Consider the following 20,285-nt stretch of genomic DNA (forward strand, 5'->3'; position numbering starts at 1 on the left):
CATTTCTTTGGATAACTCTTGGTAATCAGCACATCTGTAAATATTATATGAACCTCTGTACAAAAAGTCATTAATGAGAACTCTTACTACTGCATGCCTTATATTTTGGTGTCTTGAGAATGTATTTAATTCTCCATCAAAAATTGTAATATAAAGATTAGAGTATATAGAAAACTGATCAGTTACTCCTTTTTAAATATGTCCATACTACAAGAATTGGAAATCACTCAAAATTTGAGGGTAAATTTTAAAATAAAAGTAAATGCTGATTATTAAGCATGTAACAAACCTGCGGAGTTCAGTGCCATGGGAAATCAAAGTTAAATACTGTAAATGTATTTTAAAAGGTACTTGGTCCCAGTAAAACAATTGGCAAGTTATGCATGCCTGAAGGAGAGGCAGTCATATCTCATGCTATACAAGCAGCCCTGGTAAAACCTCCGTATTGTATGGGGTAAACTGTCACAGCAGCTGCAGGGGAGGAATGGCTACAAATTCCATTAATGCACAAAAGGATTTTGGTGTAGTAACTAACTAAATGTATCAGTTTGACACTTTATACTATGTATTCAGCTGCATTGGCTCACATTTTGAAAACAAGGCATGTAAAGATGAGTGTACTGGGGACTTGGCATACCAGAGACTGTAATACAGTACATATGCGCGTAATTGTTAATTAAAATTAAAACTTTCTCTCATACTTTTTCCTCATCCTTTCAGTAGTACAAGATACTCAGTTACTGGCATCTTAGGTGACCTGCAAATGGAAAAAATAGTTCGTGCTTTTTTTTGCATCTTTTAGATATATGAAGCCTAAACTTTTTTCTCTTATAGATCACAAAATATATATTAGATTCTGCAAACTAATCTACCTTACCCTTTGAGAATAAGTAAACTAGATTTTTGTAATAATGTTCCCTTGAAGTGCATTTGTAGCATTTTTATCCAGGTCTGCTTGTGTCTTCGAAGACCAACAACTTCAGTTTTGCTTAGTTACCTCTGACTTTGCGTTTGGCATAGAATGTGGAACGTAGACTTAATTAAAAATTCATTTCCAGCTCTAGGAACTTTCTTCAGAATTTGCCAGGAAGAGACTGGAACATTTTACGCAAGCTAAATTCATCCTCTCCCAGAATAATAAAAGTGTTAAATAGTGAATAGATTGAAACCACCATCTGATTTAGGCTATTTCATTAGTGGTTTTATTCTCTGTATTCAGATTTAGAATTATTAAATGGCAGTCCAGGGTTGGGATAGAATTTGATAATACTAATGAAACAAAATTGGGCATGTTCTCCTATGATTCTGCATTTACCCTTAACTGTGTGTGCTTTCGTGCCAACTAATTTTAAGGGTTTAATTAATCATGTAGCTGCTTTGATTCCTGATTGCCCTTTCAGCAACTGATATTTCTTGTCTTTTATACAGTACACCTGCAACATGCACCAGTAACATGATTCACATTTAATGATGAGACACAAGTTCTTGTACCTTTAAAATGTCAGATTGCCTTATTCTTTAATAGTATTCCAAAATAGATTATTAATTTGAAAAGTATGTATTTTGTCATCTTTTCAGATTTAAAAGTCTGCACATTTCCCCCTGTAAAGTTTATGGATCTAGTAGAAGTGGATATTATAAATATCCAAAATGTATCATGGATGTCCCTATAATACTAGCAATATGACTTACTGAATTGGTGGATTGTTGATCCTAGCCTTAAATTAAGACATCTATATAGACACCTCTTTTGTTTTTTGCCTGCATACTTGCACTGCTATGCTTTTGAAAGTTGCTGTTAGGGTGGTCTTAATTCAAATTGTATACCTGGAGAGGTTTTCGACCTGTGCTGTGACATGGAAAATGGTACCGTTTTATCTTGCCAACATTGCAGCTATTCTTATATCTGAACTGTTCTCATGCTCAGCCTCAGTTAATAAATCTGAATTGCCTAGACAGTCGGAACTTGGTCTTAGTAAAGCAGGTTAAGAAAGGGGATCTAATAAAAGAAGGGGTAAGCATGGGAAAAAAAATTGTTTCACGCTTCATCTGAAGCAAAAATCTAACAAAAATGGAGTATAAAGGGCTGGTCTGCACTGAAAATGGACATTACATAGCTGTGTGTCTCAGGCGTGTGAAAAATCGGCCCCCCGAGAGACGTGGCTATGCTGACCTAACTAACCCCTAAAGCAGACAGCACTACATCAATGGAAGAATTCTTCTGTCGACCTAGCTGCTGCCTGTTTGGGAGGTGGACTAATCGCAGTGATGGGAGAACTCTTCCCATTGCTGTAGTGAGTGTCTAAGCTAACATGCTGCAGCTGTGCCTCTGTAGCATTTTACGTGCGCGCATAGCCAAAAGGTAGTGTACAGAACTGCAATTTTTAATTAAACAGAGTCCTAATTTAAGACCGCAAAAAGCCCAGATATTGCCACCTCTTCTCCCAGGTTTGGGGTCCCAGTCAGCAAAGTTGGTTAGCAGTTGATTCAGTTGGACTGCTTGCATGTCTACAACTAAGCATGTACTTACATATTTTGCAATGTATCAAAGTGCTTTCTTTGAAGTAACCTCTCACTGCACTTACATATTTCTTGTCTTCAGGACTCCCTAGCAGAAGTTGAAGAGAAATATAAAAAGGCTATGGTGTCTAATGCTCAACTAGACAATGAGAAAACCAACTTCATGTACCAAGTCGATACCTTGAAGGATGCATTGTTAGAGTTAGAAGAACAGCTGGCAGAATCCAGGAGGCAATATGAAGAGAAAAGCAAAGTGAGTATGAACACTTCTTAAGAAACTGAAAGTTTTTTGAAAAAATGTCTTCAGGGAAGAAGACAGTACTTTAAAAAAAATGGGAGGGGGGAATGAATCAAGTATATAGAAATCTACCCTTTGAATAGCACTCATTAGCAACTTGGCTGCCTTTTCTGCCTTTATCTGTAGGCACATGAATATGAGATTTAAATTCTATAAGTCAATATCCAGGATATGGTGACTTTTTCACATACAAGCTCATCAGTATAGCTTTATGTATTTCATTTGCATTTTGACTTAGAGAATATTCAAAAAGCCCCTCTGACTCCAGGAAATGTTATCCATAGCGACTTTTGAAGGCTTTCCCGTTTCCTCTGGGACCCAGTTACATACAAAGCTTAATTCAAAAGGCCATAGGAGAGTTGTGTGAGAAGTACTTCTTAAACAAATTAAGGCATTCATGGGGTTAAATATTGAAAATATACTATTGACTTGAATTATTGTCACCTCATTGAGGTGATGGAATGAGCCTCACTGAGTTAACTTTCCTGAAAACTAGTTTTTCCTTATGGCTTATGTGCTAACTTCTCAGGAGCTAAATCTTTGACTCATGAGCTATTGGTTAGTGTGTCCTCCATCATGCATAACTCTTGGGAAACGGTTTGCTTTTAAAATTTCACAATAAGATCTGGCCAAGTTGGAGTACTCTACCTTTTGGAACCTTTAGGTTCCATTTCTAGTCATTATCTCTGAGGTCAGCAGGCTTGAGTGCTGTAAATGATGTGCACTCCCCCAGCCCCAAAACCCACACCACCATGTTTATTATGGATCAGTGTCTAAATTGAGCATTTGGTTTAAAATAACCCAGTCCCAATCTCAGATTTCCTTCATAAGAGACAAACAAGCTTAAAATTGAGATATTGATACTTACCCCTGTGTAAAGCTCTGAGATCTGTGTATGAAAAGCTCTAGGTATTATTATTATGCATGACCAATAAATATTTCCTTGCCTCTCCAGGAATTTGAGCGGGAAAAGCATGCTCATAGCATATTGCAGTTTCAGTTCACGGAAATCAAGGAGACCCTGAAGCAAAGAGAAGAAATGCTCGAGGTAAGTAATTACTCCATCGTCTTTAATGTGATTGTCTGATTCATGTGTTCCAGACTAACAGTTAGAATATAGACGGCTTAGACAAAAATGGAGAATCTTTGTCCCTGCCCCAGATTTCTCATCTGGCGCAGTACTGTAGGTTCAGTCTGTTAGCCCTGAAATGTTTAGGGCTGAGGAAAACAAAAATATTTCAGAAGTACTGTTTGGAGTTGGATATGTATGTTATGCTGTCTTTAATTTCCCAGAATAAGTTGTTATATGCTCTGGGCTCCTTCTTGTGGTGAGGCTGGAAGAAAGAGGACAATGGCATACAGGGCCAGTTCCAGGTACCAGCCTAGCAAGCAGCTGCTTGGGGCGGCCAACGGTGAGGGGTGGCACTTCCGGGTCTTCAGTGGCGGGTCCCTCACGCACTCTCGGAGCGAAGGACCAGCCGCCGAATTACCACCAAAGACTGAAGCGGCGGTGGTAGAGCTGCTGATCACGATCGCGTCTTTTCTTTTCTTTTTGCTGCTTCGGGCGGTAAAAACCCTGGAACCGGCCCTGATGGCATAAAACTCCAGTAAGGATTCAGAGATTAAGATAGTTCCAGTAGACAGGTGTTTGTCGCCATACTAAAGGTGAGAGGTTGGCTGTCCCTAGCTGGGTAGGTTTCAGGAGTTGCATTCATCTCTTTTGAGGAAAACAGATGGGTATGGGAGTGATGCATGTAGGTAGTTTGGTGTACTTTCTTAACACCTGATTTCATTGTTCTTTTCATCACTACAATCTTGAGTTTTTCTTCTGATTAACCCTTTACCTGCTTTCTGTCTCCTTGTGTGCCCCTGCCCCTCAGGAAATCCGACTGCTGCAACAGAAACAGGAGAGCTATATTAGGGAAATTTCTGATCTTCAGGAGACGATAGAGTGGAAAGACAAAAAAATAGGGGTAGGAATTGCACACAACTTCTGAAATTTTCTCAGTTTCACACTGAGCTTCTTTAGCAGACTCTGCACCTGTAAAACCTCATGAATGAAATATTACCCTATACCGTGTGACCCACAGTCTGTCAAATAAACTCTGTACATAGAACTGTGGCTTTAACTTCAAAGATAAGGTCCAAGAAAATGCTCATCTTCTGACCAGGTTTGAAAATTCCCTGGACTTCACATAACATGGTGAAATGTGTGCACCCCATCATGGATATGTATAACCAAGAAAGGAGTGCCCTTTAGTAAAATACTGGCTATTCATGATGTGGTTTCAATGCTGGATGGAATTGGTTTTCTGTTCAAAATTATTACCTTTACTCTTTTAAACCATAACTGCACTGTTGGAAAGGAGAAAGTGGGCTTGTTTGTAGCTCACTGGACTCTTGGGATGAAAACCATCTTTTTTTTCCCCACCAATATAAATGAAATGTTAACTCTCAGTGGCACTTATAAAGAGAAATATGGTATAGTCAGTGGCAGATGAGATGTGAAAGACGCTTTTTTCTTGGGTGGACAAAAGAAATCTGGCAAGTCATTTGTCCATGATGTTGTCCAATGGCAATTTGAAACCCACAATTTAAAATGGTCAAAGTTTCACTACAGCTGAGAATTTTATAAATTGTACTGCATGGCATGCTGCACACTTGAGGTATACACACTATTTCCATGACAGACTGCAAAAGTTCCATGGACGCCACTGAGATCTGTCAGACCAGCTTTCATACACTTTCTTTAATGTATTTTGATTTAAAAAAACCACACTCACACAAAAGTATTATAGGATATTCCAAGTCAAGAGTATAAAAATCTGTTCTTAGCTGCCTTATTGTATCTAGTTACTGAAAAATCTAATCCCAACACAGCGCAGGATATCAGGGATTGAATATTTATTATGAACCCCCCAAACTGAATGTTTGGATTAAGTCATATTTACTGTATTTACATTTTTTATGAATTGTACACTTAGCCTTTAATCTGTTAATTTTCTCCTTTTCATGCATGTCAGTTCCATTAACTTCTGAATATCTGAAATCTGCTTATTCTTATTTCTTACTTGCGTTACATAGTCTCTTCTCCTTTCTTGTTGTCTCCTTGCCTTCTGTCTGTTTGCTCTGTGAACACTCAGGCGTTAGAGAGGCAGAAAGAGTTCTTTGATTCCATAAGGAGTGAGCGGGATGACCTCAGAGATGAGGTGGTTGTGCTGAAGGAACAACTGAAGGTATGCTGTAAGAACATAAAGCAATTAAGTAATCAGTTGCTGGTTTCTCTTCTGGTGTACTGGACAGAAAAGCTGGTTCCAGCTATCTAGCACTGATGAACTGTATGTTCATGTTGCTCTCGTTCATTTCAAGAATTGGCTGTTTACCTATCTCATCTGTGATAGCTGGCACTCCTAATATATTATAGTGAATATAGGTGAGGGGCCCAGGAACATTTCACATATTGAACTACACAGAGCTACTTTTAAAAGGTGATCAGTTTGACAAGGCACATTCTCATTGGTTTTGTGATGAAGCAACCACTGCTCAAAATATAAAGGGGCAAGAATGTTCAGCCAAGTATATTGTTTGAACACCAGACTTTAAAATGTTCCTTCCTTATCCACAGAAACACGGAATAATTCCAAACTTGGAAGTAGCCACCAATGGGGAGGCTTTAGATGGTTTCGATAATGAAGCACATTCAGATTCTACCAAGATTACTCCAGGAGCAACTCAGATCCTACAGACAGCTGGGGATGGGACGCTAGGTAAGTGCTGACACTCCACTAGAGCAGTGATACTCAGACTATGGCTTGTGAGCCGCAAATGGCTCTTTAATGTGTCTCCTGCGGCTCTTTGCAGCACACGATATTAAAATGCTGGATGCTTTTACTGTGGTATTAACCAATTAAGTTATCAACTTGCACTGTTTAAATATGAATAGTACTATAGTAAATGAAACAATGACTTCACACTACTGTGGCTCTTTTAGATAATGTTGATTGCTAATTTGGCTCCTGAACCACTGAGGTCTGAGTATCACTGCACTGGACTTTTCCATCTGTCTAATCATAATTCATTCACTTTTTTTGCTTGGAGATTGAGCATTCATTACTTGGACAATTAACCAGTCACGCAGCTTTTTGAATCACCTTCTATGCCTTTTTTCTGCTTATTGATTATAGTTGCTTCACTTCAAGCATATCATGACATTTTTCCGTACCTGCAAAAATAGATTTTATTATATAGTCCCTTTATTCTGCACCCTGAGAAAATAAATGGTCATGACACAAGTATAAATACAAGATGAGTAGCAGCTTATTTAGCTTAATATTAAAATCTGAATTTAGGAATGTCCTCAACAATCCTACTGTTGCTTTGATTATTTTTTTCTAACACAGTGAATTAAGCTGAGAGAGAACCAGAATAAGAGAATTTGAATTCATGTATGTAAATTTAGCATACAAATTCTGTAACTAATATATTATTTGAGAACATAAATGTCTGCTGAACAATAGTTCAGTGTGCTGTTGCAAGACATTTTCACATAGTAGTTCTAAATTCTTAATATCTAGTACTGTTAAGTATAAAGCAATTTATATTGCTGGAAATTTTGTAACAATTATATGCTCAGCAATGTGTACAGGAAGTATACATTATGTATGTGTGTCCTCAGACAAGGAGGAATCTGGTTGGCAAAGATTCTGACTTGGTGCAATTATATTGTATAGTCAGAATCTGAACTCATTAGCTGTTGAGCTTCCCACTGTCTCATTAGCTCATGGAAGAGGAGGAAATACTGAATTTTTATTTTCTAAATTGAAATACTAGCAAATCTCAACAGACAGCCAACCATTTAAGTAGAAGTGAGAGTTTTCTCAGATTTAGCTGTTGGGTGAAAACAATTTGAAACAACAAAAACAGGGTCTGAGAACATTTAAAAGTTGTATCTCAAACGCTAGTCTGTTTTAACGTATTCTGATTCTATGGAAACAGGTACATCATAGGAACAAAAGCGAATACCTGACATTGAGTGCTGGTTAACACCTGCTTTTTTGCTCCTAAAGTGCTGCAAATTGGAAGAAAAGTTATAGCTTTAAACAATACTTGAAAGAAATATTGTCCCTTTTGGATGGATGTAGTGGCTGGAAGAAGGGCGAAGTAACTGAGTTTCAGCCTTGTGGGTTATGTCTGATATCCGTGCATTCAAAAGATTTGCCTGCCAATCAGATCCCATCTTCCACAACACTCATTATACCTACTTATTTATAAAATAGGGCCTGTTTTTTTGAGTCAATAGCTATAAAATATTGCTGAGTATTAGGTAAGTTACTTGGTTGTAATGCCATCAAACACACACAGCTTGGCAATAATACAGTATAGAGCAATGTGAGGGTTAAAAATATGGTGAATACTTGTGGATCAGATAGCTTGTTCTTGTCAGCAGCAAAAAAAACCTCTATCTTTGTCTCATAATCTTAAATCTGCGAGTTTTGTTACATTACTATTAATAAACTGCACTGCTTGAAAAATGTTTCTCATGTATGAAAGCTGTACTTCATACAGCTTCAGCTAGAGAAATCTTTAATTTATCTGATGCCAGAATCAGATACAACTCTTGCTTTTGGGGAAGCGGGGGGTTCATTGGTCAGAGAATTTACTAATTCAATTGCTGCTTTGCCTCACGTAATTGGCAAAAGCTGATCTTTTATTAACCGATTCTTTTAATTCATTTTCTCTTTTGGGTTTTAAGTGGGGAGGTAAGTGTTACATGTTTAACAAATTTAAGTAGTCACCCCTTGGTGTAGTCCCTTCAACTTTCTCAATGGTCTTTTAGGCAGAGCGAATGAAGTGGACATGAAAGATGAGATTTTGGAGGATGTGGGGAAAAGAGAAATCTTGCAGAATACTGAGCATGAGGAACACAAAGAGGAGTCTGAGGAGCAGGAAATTGTAAAGGAGTGTACGGAAATAAAGACATTGCATGCTGATGAAAATACAGAGGCAGAGAAAACCATGGAAGACAATGATGTCACATCAACAGTGATGTTAAGTAGTGGACGTGAGGAACAAATTCAAAGCCACACAGAACATGTTTCAGGAAATGTTTCTTCCACTGAAAATAGTGATGTAATTGAGTTGAGAAAGGAAACAGAATCAGGAGATAATAGCATAGAAGCCCAACAGTCTGGTAGTAAGGAATCTGAACATAGTAGTGATTTAAATCATTTGACTAATGAGAATGGGGAAACAGGTACACTGCAAAGTCAGGGCACTGAGACTCCTCAGGGAATACCTACTGACTTAGACACAGAGCATGAATCTGAAAGAGTTGCACAAGAGCAGAAAGTAAAACAAGAGGATTTTACAATTTGCCAGAGAGAAGGCAGTATTGAAATATTTCAGGAAGCTCTTGATTTTGTGGTTAGCAGCCATGCATCAGCTTCTGATCAGTCAGGATCACCAGAAGGTGCAAGAGCAGGTACAGGTATTGAAGAATCACATGTGGAGGTTCACACTGAAAGTCTCTGTCAAGCAGAAGAAAGCACTGAAAATGAGGTTATGAGTAGTTTGGAGAAACAGCTTGATGAAGATGAAGGGTGCATAGACAGAACAATTAGTAAAGTAGGGAGTGGTAAAAATGAGAGTGATACAGCCGAAGAAGAAAATAAGACTGGAAATACAGTTCCGAGTCAGGGAAGGAAAGAAGTAGATTCTGTGGAAGAGGAGGGAGAAGCAGCATGTGAAAGTGAGATCACACCTGATACAATTGTAAAGGAACAAAAACCAGATGAAACACATACTCTGTCCACTTTTTCAAAGAGCAATCTGATATTAGCGGAAGAGGAAGGAAATATGCAAGATGAGGCAGAGAATGAGAAGGATATTATTGGGAGGGGACAAACAAAAGACATAGGAAAGATGGAAGAATTGACAGGCATTTTGGACATACAACCAGATTCTGAAAACAAAAAGGTGGAAGAGGAGGAACCTGTGGCATCCCTAGATGAATTTGCAGAGATAAAAGAGGGTGTATCGCATCAGACAGGGCAGGACCAAGATGTCATGAAAGAAAGTCAATCCCAAGAAACTATTTTAGTTCCTAGTCCCAGCGATCGTGAAATTGAGGAGTCAAACACAGAAATGTGGGATGAATCTAGGAAAGGAAAAGAAAGTAGAAGTGAGTTGATGGAAGATGAGAGAACACAGGTAGAAACCCAAACAATTAAGTACAGTGAAGAAATAAAGAATAATCCAATACAAGAAAAAGATAAGACTGTAGAAAATGAAATGCAGAAAGTAGTTAAACAAGAGGAAGATGAATCTAGACAGGAATTGACTCAAGATGTCAGTGTAATTATTGAAGAGAAAGTTGATGATAAAGAGGCATCAGTGGAAAGTAGCGAGAAGCTGGATCTTCCAGACCAGCAGCATGATAGATTCGTTTCTGATGATAGTTCATTGCAGAAAATCACAAAACTATCACAGCAACTTAGTGAATCCCTTGAAGGCAACACAAAGGAAATGGAAGTTCAGAACACTGTGTTAGATGATGCATGTCAACTTAGCAGAAAAGAAAGGGCTACAGAACAGATGGGAAATGGGAATGAGGAAGATGAAAATAAAGGAATAGAAGAGCAACATGAATTTCAAGAAGTTAAGAAACTGGAAGTTGATCCAGATAGTGAGGAAGATGCTGATAACCTCAAGACACAGAAAGCAGAGCTGGATGAGAAGCCTAATGAACAAGTTGAGGTGGAGGGTCAAGAGGAGGAAATAGTGGAAGATGATGGTAAAAAAATTTATTTTGATGACGAATTAGAGCAGATATTAAAAACTCCTGGAAAGCATGATGCTGAGAAAGTTAATACACAAACTTTGGAGGAAGTTAGGGAAAAGGAAATAGTCACAGAAACTGCCAAAACAGAAAAAAGTGAAAAGGAGGAAGCTCATCAAAGCAGAACACAGAGTGTAGAGAATGAGGGCATGGTTACTGAAGGCAATGCTAGTATCCAGCAGGAAAAAGAAAAGGAAGCTGAAGAAGCTGCTCATTTGCAAACTGATGCATCTCAGTCTGCAGCTCCAGAAAAAGCATGTGATCTGGTGGAGGATGAAACTGAAAATGAAAAAGTGTTAGACAGCAATGATATGGAAAAAATAGCTGATGGATATTCATCAGAACAGGAGTTAGGAAACGTAGGCAACACTAGGGATGAAAGCAAAGAGGATATGCAAGCTAGTAGAAGGGGCAAGGGTAGATCTAAAGAAGATTGTATGATATCATGAGTTCAAAATCTAGGACCCAAATAAGTTACATACCATTCTATCGGTTTCAGTACAAAAACGCATTTTGCACAATAAATCAGACTTTAGAAATAGTCTTTAAGTTTCTCTGTATGCAAGTCTCATAGTACAATGTCAATCTATATATATGGACATCCATCCAAGTTATTTACTGTGATACATGTTCACCAGAGATTAAACATGTAGATTTGTTTTTAATCTCTCAGGTTTCATATTTTATCACCAAAAGAACAAGCAGCACAAATGTACTGTTCAGGTTCACGTCTAGTTAAAATGCTTTGAAGGCAGATATCTCCTACCAAGAGACCTTAAATACTGCTCTTATTTTCTAGACTAGTTTTAAGCAAATTAGATGTTTTGAATGTACTTAAATACCTGCCATAGGTCTCTGTTAGGTACATTACGACTTCATGGTCACTATCATAAAGCAACTCTCAAGTATTACAGCACTGTAATAATATCCAAACTTCTTTGTGAATACCTAAAGATTCCGGAACCAAATATATATATATATATATATATATAAAAACTCACTTTTTGTGTGATTTTAGTATGAACACATTCCAAAGCATGGTATATAAGATAAACACACGAAATGCCAAAATATTAGTTAGGTCACTGTGAATCTGCTTAGTCTGCACACTTTGAAAGAACAGTATAGAGTTTAAGAAATTAAACTTGTTAGTCTTCTGAAAGGAATAAGTGTATCCATGTTTACTTAATCTAGGCGCTTTGCACCAGAATAAGCCTTCTACATCATGTCTCACATGTGCTTTTTAAATTTTTTTTTAGGATTGTTTTGGTACACACACTGTGTGTAGATTTTCTGTCAAGTATATTTTATTGCAGTTAATAGTATGATAAAATATCTATTTTTCTTACAGGAAAGTTTGTTTAAATTGCATTTCCTTATTGCATTGTCTTTTTTGCAAAAATATGGTTATGAAAGAATGTTTTCTTATCTCAATATAAACTTTTTTCCTTCCTCCTTGCCAGGATGAAGTCAATTTTGAATGTCTTAATCTTTTTGAATGTCTTAATCAGATAATTGGTATTGCTCTTTATGTACTAGTGCTCATATAGCCAAACCTGCCTTTTTGAAAATCTCTCTCAACAGCTAGATTGCTTGTGATAGCCTGAATATAAACAGTAGAGATGTATGTCTTTTATTTGCAAGTTTTAAACCAGCTGGGAAGAAATGTGTTTTTTGCAAGAGAAAACATTCTTTTAAACTTGTTTTAAGCAATGAAATCGATGCAAACTCAAGGTTTTGGGTGGTCTATAGCAAGATATTGCTTGTATTGCTGTTACAAAATTAGTAGAGTGCAAATAGATTGAAAAGATTCAAGATGTATATCACAAATGTACTGAGCTGTATATAATTGAAATAAACTTATTTTATACTTTAAAATACCTGTCCAAAGCACTACTTGCAAACCTGCCTAAAATTCAATCTAAACTGATAAGATATTCTAAAAGCTTTTTTTGTAAAAAGGCATTGCACAGTGGCCTCTCAAACACTTTATGTATTATAATTTCCCTAAATGTCTAACTTCTTTCTTATTGACAATTTTTCCTCCATGCTCATTATAGATAGTAGAATTAATGTGATATAATTCTGCTAAGAAACCTTGACCTCCACATCCCAGGAATTTAACATGATATTGCATGAGTCAGTAATTTTAAACCTACAGTGCCTTTTACATGGCTTCCTTTCTGACACTGTGATGGCAGCTTTGGTGCAGTTTCTGTGAAAATGCGCGATCCTTAAGTTGAGGACAATAAATGTTAATATTGGAATATAATCATTATAATATTAATCTGATGAACTGCTACAGGTCTTCAAAGCACCTCTTACTGTATAGCACAGTTAACTAGTATGAAGATTTTTTCATTGCTTGAATCTCAAATGGAATATAAATAAATGTGCTAATTAGACTGTCAATAATTAGGAAGGTTTCAGAGTAGCATCCGTGTTAGTCTGTATCCGTAAAAAGAACAGGAGTACTTGTGGCACCTTAAAGACTAACAAATTTATTTTAGCATGAGCTTTCGTGAGCTACAGCTCACTTCTTCAGATGCATAGAATGGAACACACAGACATGAGATATTTATACATACAGAGAACATGAAAAGGTGGAAGTATGCATAACAACAGGAAAAGTCTAATCAATTGAGATGAGCTATCATCAGCAGGAGGAAAAAAAAACTTTTGAAGTGATAATTGAGATGACCCATAGAAGGTGTGAGGAGAACTTAACATAGGGAAATAGATTCAATTAGTGTAATGACCCAACCATTCCCAGTCTCTGTTTAGGCCTGAGTTAATTGTGTCTAATTTGCATATTAATTCGAGTTCAGCAGTTTCTCTTTGGAGTCTGTTTTTGAAGTTTTTTTGTTGCAAAATTGCCACCTTCAAGTCTGAGTGGTTAGAGAGCTTGAAGTGTTCTCCCACTGGTTTTTGAATGTTATGATTCCTGATGTCAGATTTGTGTCCATATAATTAGGAAGTCATTTATAATTAGATATGTGTTAGAATGATGCCTAATCCACTGAAGCATATACCAGCACTTGGTATGTCTGAAGACAACTTGTTCATAAGGAGAAATGTAATTTAAATATTTCTGAGATAATTATGGGGAAGTTAGTACTGGTTATTCAGCATGTGCACACCTGTAAGAATTTTTTAGAACATTAGTACAGGGCCAGGGAAACAGATACAATGATGACTCATTTAATGACTCGTCATATTGTCTTCTGTTTTTCCAAACTTAGGCTCTGTCTTCACTGGGTATTTGCCCTGATTTCAGCATTCAGTGCCCAGCCATCAATGTAGCAGAGTTTTACTGGTGCAGCTACCTCTGTGACTGGCCACCAATTGCTGAAATCAGGGCAAATACCCAGTGAAGACCCAGTGTAGAGAAGGCCTCTGAGTTCTTAGGTCATTTTCTGATGTGAATCTCCACTCATTTTTGTATGTATGCTTTGGGTTATGTGCACTGCATGAGTGTGGTTCCATGCAGGCAAATCATCTTGAAAAAAACCACAGATAATAGGTAAAAATGGTTACTTACCAGTCCTCTAAGATTACACAGATGGCACCCAGCAAAATGTGTACTGGTATATAGGAAACATGACTTCCCATGTAATAATGCCAAAGATTAGAAAGTATGCAACTGAAAATCAGATTCTTTGGTGTGATACTTCCATAGTACATAACAGCTCACACTTATAGCTACAACTGCTTTTAGCTGTGGAGGTCCCCTGGTCAATCCCATATGATGGCAGCTGTCACAGATGGACAAAGTAATGGGATGGTTTAATTATAGTGGACTTGAATCATCCTTCAGTCAACAAAAGCACAAATTCGTGGAGGAAACTCATTGACTCTTTAATGAAATTCATGTCATGTCTGTAGTTTATTTTGCATGTGGGGCTATTAAGTGATGAGAGCTAGCCTTTGGGGCCCTCCAAAGCCAGTGGCCAACGACTCCAGTTTATCTGGGTATCTAGCAATGGCAGTGCTATTCTCAGCTTTCATATTAAAAAAAAAAAAAGTTCCTAGTACTCGTCTGTCTAAAACTAGCCTTGAAAATTAGTCTCTGAAATTTTCCTAAAGATTCATGGTTTACTTGCAATCTACCACCACCACCACCTTTTAGCTGCCACGCTGGCCTTTTGTGTCCACGTATCCCATGGTTTGGGGATGGTCCCAATCCCAAATCAGTTGACAGGTCTGGCAGAGCAGTACTGCCCATGCTGCTACTGATGGCACTAGGACTCCTGCAAGTTCTCCCACTTGGCTTCTTGCAACTCACCAGCTACACTGCCGGGCAGCCACAGCGACTTCTGGCCACAACTAGGATCGTTGAATAGCGTGAGACAAAGCATAGGTTAAATGTGGGATGGAAAGCAAAGGGCTCCTGTATCCATATCTCAGCTCTGGCACTCTCTATATAGCCTTTGTCAAGTCACAAACTCTGTTTTAGTTTTCACCATCAGCAAAATGGGATACGCTTTACCTGTAAAGTAGGAAACTAGCTACCACACATAAAAGGCACCGTAGAATTCAGTAGAATAGAGTTATAATCCTAGTGCCCCTCAGACATTCAGCTTGTTAGAAAACCGCAAAATTTCAAAATAAAAATATAGTGGGTTTGTGGATTTTTCTTCACAGACCCCAGTAAAAGCTCCTTTTCTATGCGTGTGAGGAGGGGTGGAAAGGGGAGACCCTAAAGAACTCTTTTTACACACACACACAATTTTGTTTGTACCTAGAAGAACCATTTCACTTGCCCGCCCCCAAATCCTCACACCTGCACAAGATTCATGTGATTGAAGTAGTCAGGAGTCCATTATGTTGTGGGGAGTGATGAGAGAAACTGCTTTGCAAATGCCCCCCAAAATGCAAAGGGCAACTCTAAAAATAACTGACAATTGCTTCTATTCTGGACACTGCAGATATATTTCAAACACAAAAGGTATATGTTACCATACTGTAAATACTGTGGTAGTTGTGTAATAATTATATGTATATATTTGTGCATGGTTAATTTAGCTTCCAGAATTAAATGGACCATTTGGCAGGTGTCACTAACTTTAAAATGGGACATTCTGCCCTAAATTAAACCTCATTCTTTAGCAGTTTGCTTTCTGGGTCTTCTTCTAATGTTTGGCTTCCAACCCTGTCTCCAGCCTTGAAATACTTTTCCTTACTCTTCTATTCTTTGGCTTTATTTCCATTTTTCCTCTATTTTCCTTCTTTAAGCAGGGTATTCTGCTCTCCACCTCCCTTTGCTTTTCAGCCACTGTATATTCACATGCATATGTGTTTCAAACCAAGTTACTTATTTTGCAGGACTTACCACAATGTGTCGTATGTGGGTAGTCGTCCGTCCCTCCCTTCCTCTCCACCCCCACTTTCAGTTTCTTATAAGGAAAGTTTTGCTTTCCCAAGAACGTATACAAAATGTGGTTTCACATCAATGCCTGACTACCACAATGATGGGTGTTCTTGAAATTCCGTGTGTCCTGTCCATTCTTGGACAGTTCTGAGTTGCTGAAGGCTTTCATACAGTAGACGTACAATGTTGCTGAACTGTCATGTTACTTATGAGTGTTTGTTGTATAAGACACCACAGATAAAAAGGTGCAATTTCATAATCTTAGAATGACCTCTTTGTGATTATATGCACACCACAGTGACGAATTACTGCATTATCCCAAGTTACCGTTGTTAGTTGTAGATTTGCCATATATAGGGGCTTCCATTTAAAAATTCAACATTTTCTCATTTACCATACACTGGTATCTGTGATGCCACAGTTATTTCCTGTGTTAAGTGTCAACAAAGAAAAAGGGTAATAATGTAGTGAGGACCTTTTGCATATATAAGATCTAAAAAGCCCTACTGTCTTCATATTTTTTTAAAATTCAAAACCTACAGTGTAGGTCTCTTTACACAAATTATATCCTTAGGAATATATTCAGTAAAATCTATAACTGATTATGAGTTGTCAATTGCAAACTCTAAGAAATGCAAGAACTCTTTTTCCTGAATGAACTTCTGATGTTGGCAGTTAACTTAGTAGGTCAGATCCTGATGTGGTAATTGAGTATTCAGCACCTATAGGTTGGGCTCTATGTAGCTGACTGCCTATCTGTAAGGAGTGCTGTGGTGGTGTAGCTGCGTTGGTCGCAGGATACTAGAGAGACAAGGTGGGAGAGGTAATATATTTTATTGGACCAACGTCTGTCCTCTCTGTCTGTAGGGAGGACAAAGTAATATATATGCTCTACAGAATAAGTATAAAACAAAACACTGGACAGCTTGTAGAAAGGAAAATTCTGTTGGTCAAATTCAGCTGCTCTAAAGGAATTCATTTTTTCAATGTATTTTGTTCAGTATAAAGGTAAAATAAACTTGGTGGTAATGTAGCTCCATGGTTCATAAAATCACTTGTTGCATAAAACATATGGCACCTGCTGAAATGTTTCCTTTTGCCTCAAAGGGAAGAGACTAGTGTTTGTTTACTCACTTCAATTTTCTTTTCTCAAAATTATCTATTTAATTCTGCAAAATAGTGTGTTCTTTTGTATTTGTATACGGATCCCTGTTGCTTCAAAATTCAGGTCTAACACAGCAAGTTGTCTAAGCCAACAATCTCCTATTTATATTCGACTGAAGGACTAAAATGGAGGGAACCACTTCACCAGACTTTTTCTTTTTCTTTTTTTAAATCACACAGGCAAATGTTTTACTAGTGATAACGAAAGAAAATGTTGTAGCCAAGCTACTTAGTTACAAAGATTTTAGTAAAGATTTTAAAATGTTAACGTGATTAGCAATGATTGCAGGTGTATATAATCTCTTGCTAATATTAAATTTTAAAGATTTGTGAGATTTTTTGTGTTGCAGTTGTGTTTGACCCTAGAGTTCTTGCATGCTAACCTAAAGTAGAAGATTAGCCTGTTTGCATGCAGCTGGGTGCTGCTACTGAAGTGACAAGCATGCTCAGTGAGAATGACATAACTTCCTTTGGCTGAAACCCCTTCCCAGTCCTGTCTGTGACCTCATTTCCTGTGGTACGTGCATAACTACCTTCATCATTAGTTTCACTAACCTTCACAATTCTTTCTTTGGTTAAATACAGTATATACCCTGAAAAGTGTAAATCAGCACTGAGCTCTCTCTTTTCTCTTTCAGACAGACTGAAAAAACTCATTGGTGAACGAGAATCCTTGCTAGAACAGGTAATTAACATAGTTCAGTATTGCTGGATGCCTGGTAAAGTGACATGGTGAGGAGAACATTTACAAGAGAACAAAATACTCCTATAACATAAAGAGCATAGGTGATAATGCCCAACAAAGCACAGCAGCTGCTGCTGGAAATGCTGCTGCTATTGCTTCCCGTCCTGTGTTCACTGTTTTTATTCCACAGGAGCTGGGTTCAGCTTTGCACACTGGAGGTACATTTATGGGGATGGGTATAAGGCAGATTTCTGCCAAAAACAGTCATAGACGGGAAAGGAGACACTCTAAAACAATCTTCATAAAAAACGTCATCAGGACTTCAAACGGGGGATTTTTTCCTCCCACAATGGGCTAGTTGCATTTGTTACAGGGCTAACTGCATTGTAGACCCCTCCTGGTCTCTTCGAGGGTGCCCCATTCAGGTCTCTGGCCTCACACAGCCACCATTCTTGGAGTGGAATCATGCTTTTCTCCTACTCAGACTAGCCTTGCACGGCAGTCCCCAAAGTGAACCATGATTATCTGCACAGGCAATTCTGTTCTCTCGGGAAGCAGTGATGGTGATAAACAGTGACCAGACACCCTTCTTAAAGCAAAGTACTTAGAACAAAAACATTCCAGAGAAAACAGCCCTTTAAACGATGCAGTCTGCATGCTGGCCTGTCTTTGCATAAGGCTTATCATTAAGACTATCACTTTGTCACAGATATTTTTAGTAAAAGTCATGGACAGGTAATGAGCAAAAAACAAAAAGATCACAGAAGCAGTGACCTGTCCTGGCTGGGAGCTGCAGGGATCCCAGTGGCTGGGAGGGAGTCCCCCCACTATCTTGCAGGGCTGGGAGCTGAGGTCGGGGTGTCCCGCTATGGGGGGGAAGGGGATCTGCTAGTGGCAGAGGCTGGGGAACTGGGGGGACCTCCCCCAGCCACTGAGCAGCTCTGGCATCTGGAAGTTGCAGGGGACCCCCACCCATGGCCACTGAGCAGCTCCCGGGTCCATCTGCCGCTGGCGACTGGGAACTGTGGGGCCCTGGCAGCTTTCAGCAGCTGAGCCGCTGCGGGGTGGAGGGGACCCCTGCCAACGGTGGCAGCTGGGCAGCTCACAGGTTGCAGCTGGTCAATTTCAGGGGGTCCCACCACTCTGAGAAGCTGCAGGAGAATCCCTCACCGCCCACGGAGACTGGGCTGCTGCTGGACCCCTGCTGCCAGCAGCGGCTGGTCAGCTGTGGGACCCCCAATGTCACAGAGGTCATTAGAAGTCACAGATTCTGTGACTTCTGGGACCTCCATGATATAATCTTAGCCTTCAGTGAATGTGGGGGAAGCCCTACTTCACATTCCCTCCATCTCCTTGGACAGCTGCTGACAATGTTTTTGTTTCACAACATACAGTTTAGGAGGAGAAATGCAATAGGAATATAATAGCTGGGTAAATGCTAGCCAAATTATTGATGGTGAAACTATACATCATAAAATTCCAAGATAGAGCACATATGCAGACCTTTAAAAGCTGACTTGTTTCCTGATATATGGTAAATTATTTGGCAGCATAAAAATTCCTATGAGTTATTCTCTTGAGACCTTTGGGATTATGATTGTTCATCTGCATTAACTCATGTTGTAAAAAATCTGACTTTCTTTAAATTAATTTGCATGCAGAGTACAAACTGCATTACCAGTAACACTGTCCCCTCAATGTTACATACTAGTTCTACTCCAGAATCTACACCCTGTTTCCCAAATAACTTCCTATATTAAACAGTGCTGCAAAGGAACACGTAGGAGACAACTTTATGACAACATATATTGAGAGACATGATTTAAGTCTGACCATTCCTTCTGGCCAACTGAACTTTCATGGGGGGCAGTCTGGAGATTGATTTGGACAGCTCTCTGTAAAGACACTGAAATTAATGAATTATTTTGGGACTTTCAGATTAAAATACTAAAAGGACAACTGGAAGAGAAGCAAAAGAATGACAAGATGGAGAATTTGCAGTCTGAAGATGAAGTTCTTGAGAATGGGACAGATATGCACATGATTGATCTGCAAAGTAAACTTAATTTCCATTTAAAGAGTATCAGAGGGGTAGCCGTGTTAGTTTGGATCTGTAAAAGCAGCAAAGAATACTGTGGCACCTTATAGACTAACAGACGTTTTGCAGCATGAGCTTTCGTGGGTGAATACCCACTTCATCGGGTGCAAGTAGTGGAAATTTCCACTACTTGCATCCGATGAAGTGGGTATTCACCCACGAAAGCTCATGCTGCAAAATGTCTTAGTCTATAAGGTGCCACAGGATTCTTAGCAGTTTACTCTTTAAATGCAGCAATGTGCAGTATATGGATAAAACAGTGCAAATATTGGTTTACACTTGACTCTTGAATTCTGAGAGCCTCTCACTTAC

The 20,285-nt window shown here is 38.6% G+C and overlaps 1 protein-coding gene across 43 annotated transcripts in view; it reads left to right on the forward strand.

Annotated features, from left to right (window-relative positions):
* Positions 1 to 20,285, forward strand: part of LRRFIP1 (LRR binding FLII interacting protein 1) — a 191,278-nt gene that overhangs the window by 158,557 nt on the left and 12,436 nt on the right. For 35 of the 43 annotated variants that reach the window (XM_039493941.1, XM_039493948.1, XM_039493944.1 and 32 more), the window contains 6 exons: positions 2,603 to 2,773; positions 3,774 to 3,866; positions 4,699 to 4,791; positions 5,962 to 6,054; positions 6,444 to 6,585; positions 8,655 to 12,533. In XM_039493941.1, the coding sequence (XP_039349875.1) occupies positions 2,603 to 2,773; positions 3,774 to 3,866; positions 4,699 to 4,791; positions 5,962 to 6,054; positions 6,444 to 6,585; positions 8,655 to 11,104 (3,042 nt within the window). In that variant the 3' untranslated portion in view covers positions 11,105 to 12,533. Of the gene's footprint in view, positions 1 to 2,602; positions 2,774 to 3,773; positions 3,867 to 4,698; positions 4,792 to 5,961; positions 6,055 to 6,443; positions 6,586 to 8,654; positions 12,534 to 17,828; positions 17,876 to 19,813; positions 19,932 to 20,285 lie in introns of those variants that run through there. The other 8 variants (XM_039493956.1, XM_039493979.1, XM_039493982.1 and 5 more) reach the window with 3 other exon arrangements.

Source organism: Mauremys reevesii, linkage group 11 (genome assembly GCF_016161935.1).
Source record: "Mauremys reevesii isolate NIE-2019 linkage group 11, ASM1616193v1, whole genome shotgun sequence".
Classification (NCBI taxonomy): Eukaryota; Metazoa; Chordata; order Testudines; family Geoemydidae; genus Mauremys; species Mauremys reevesii.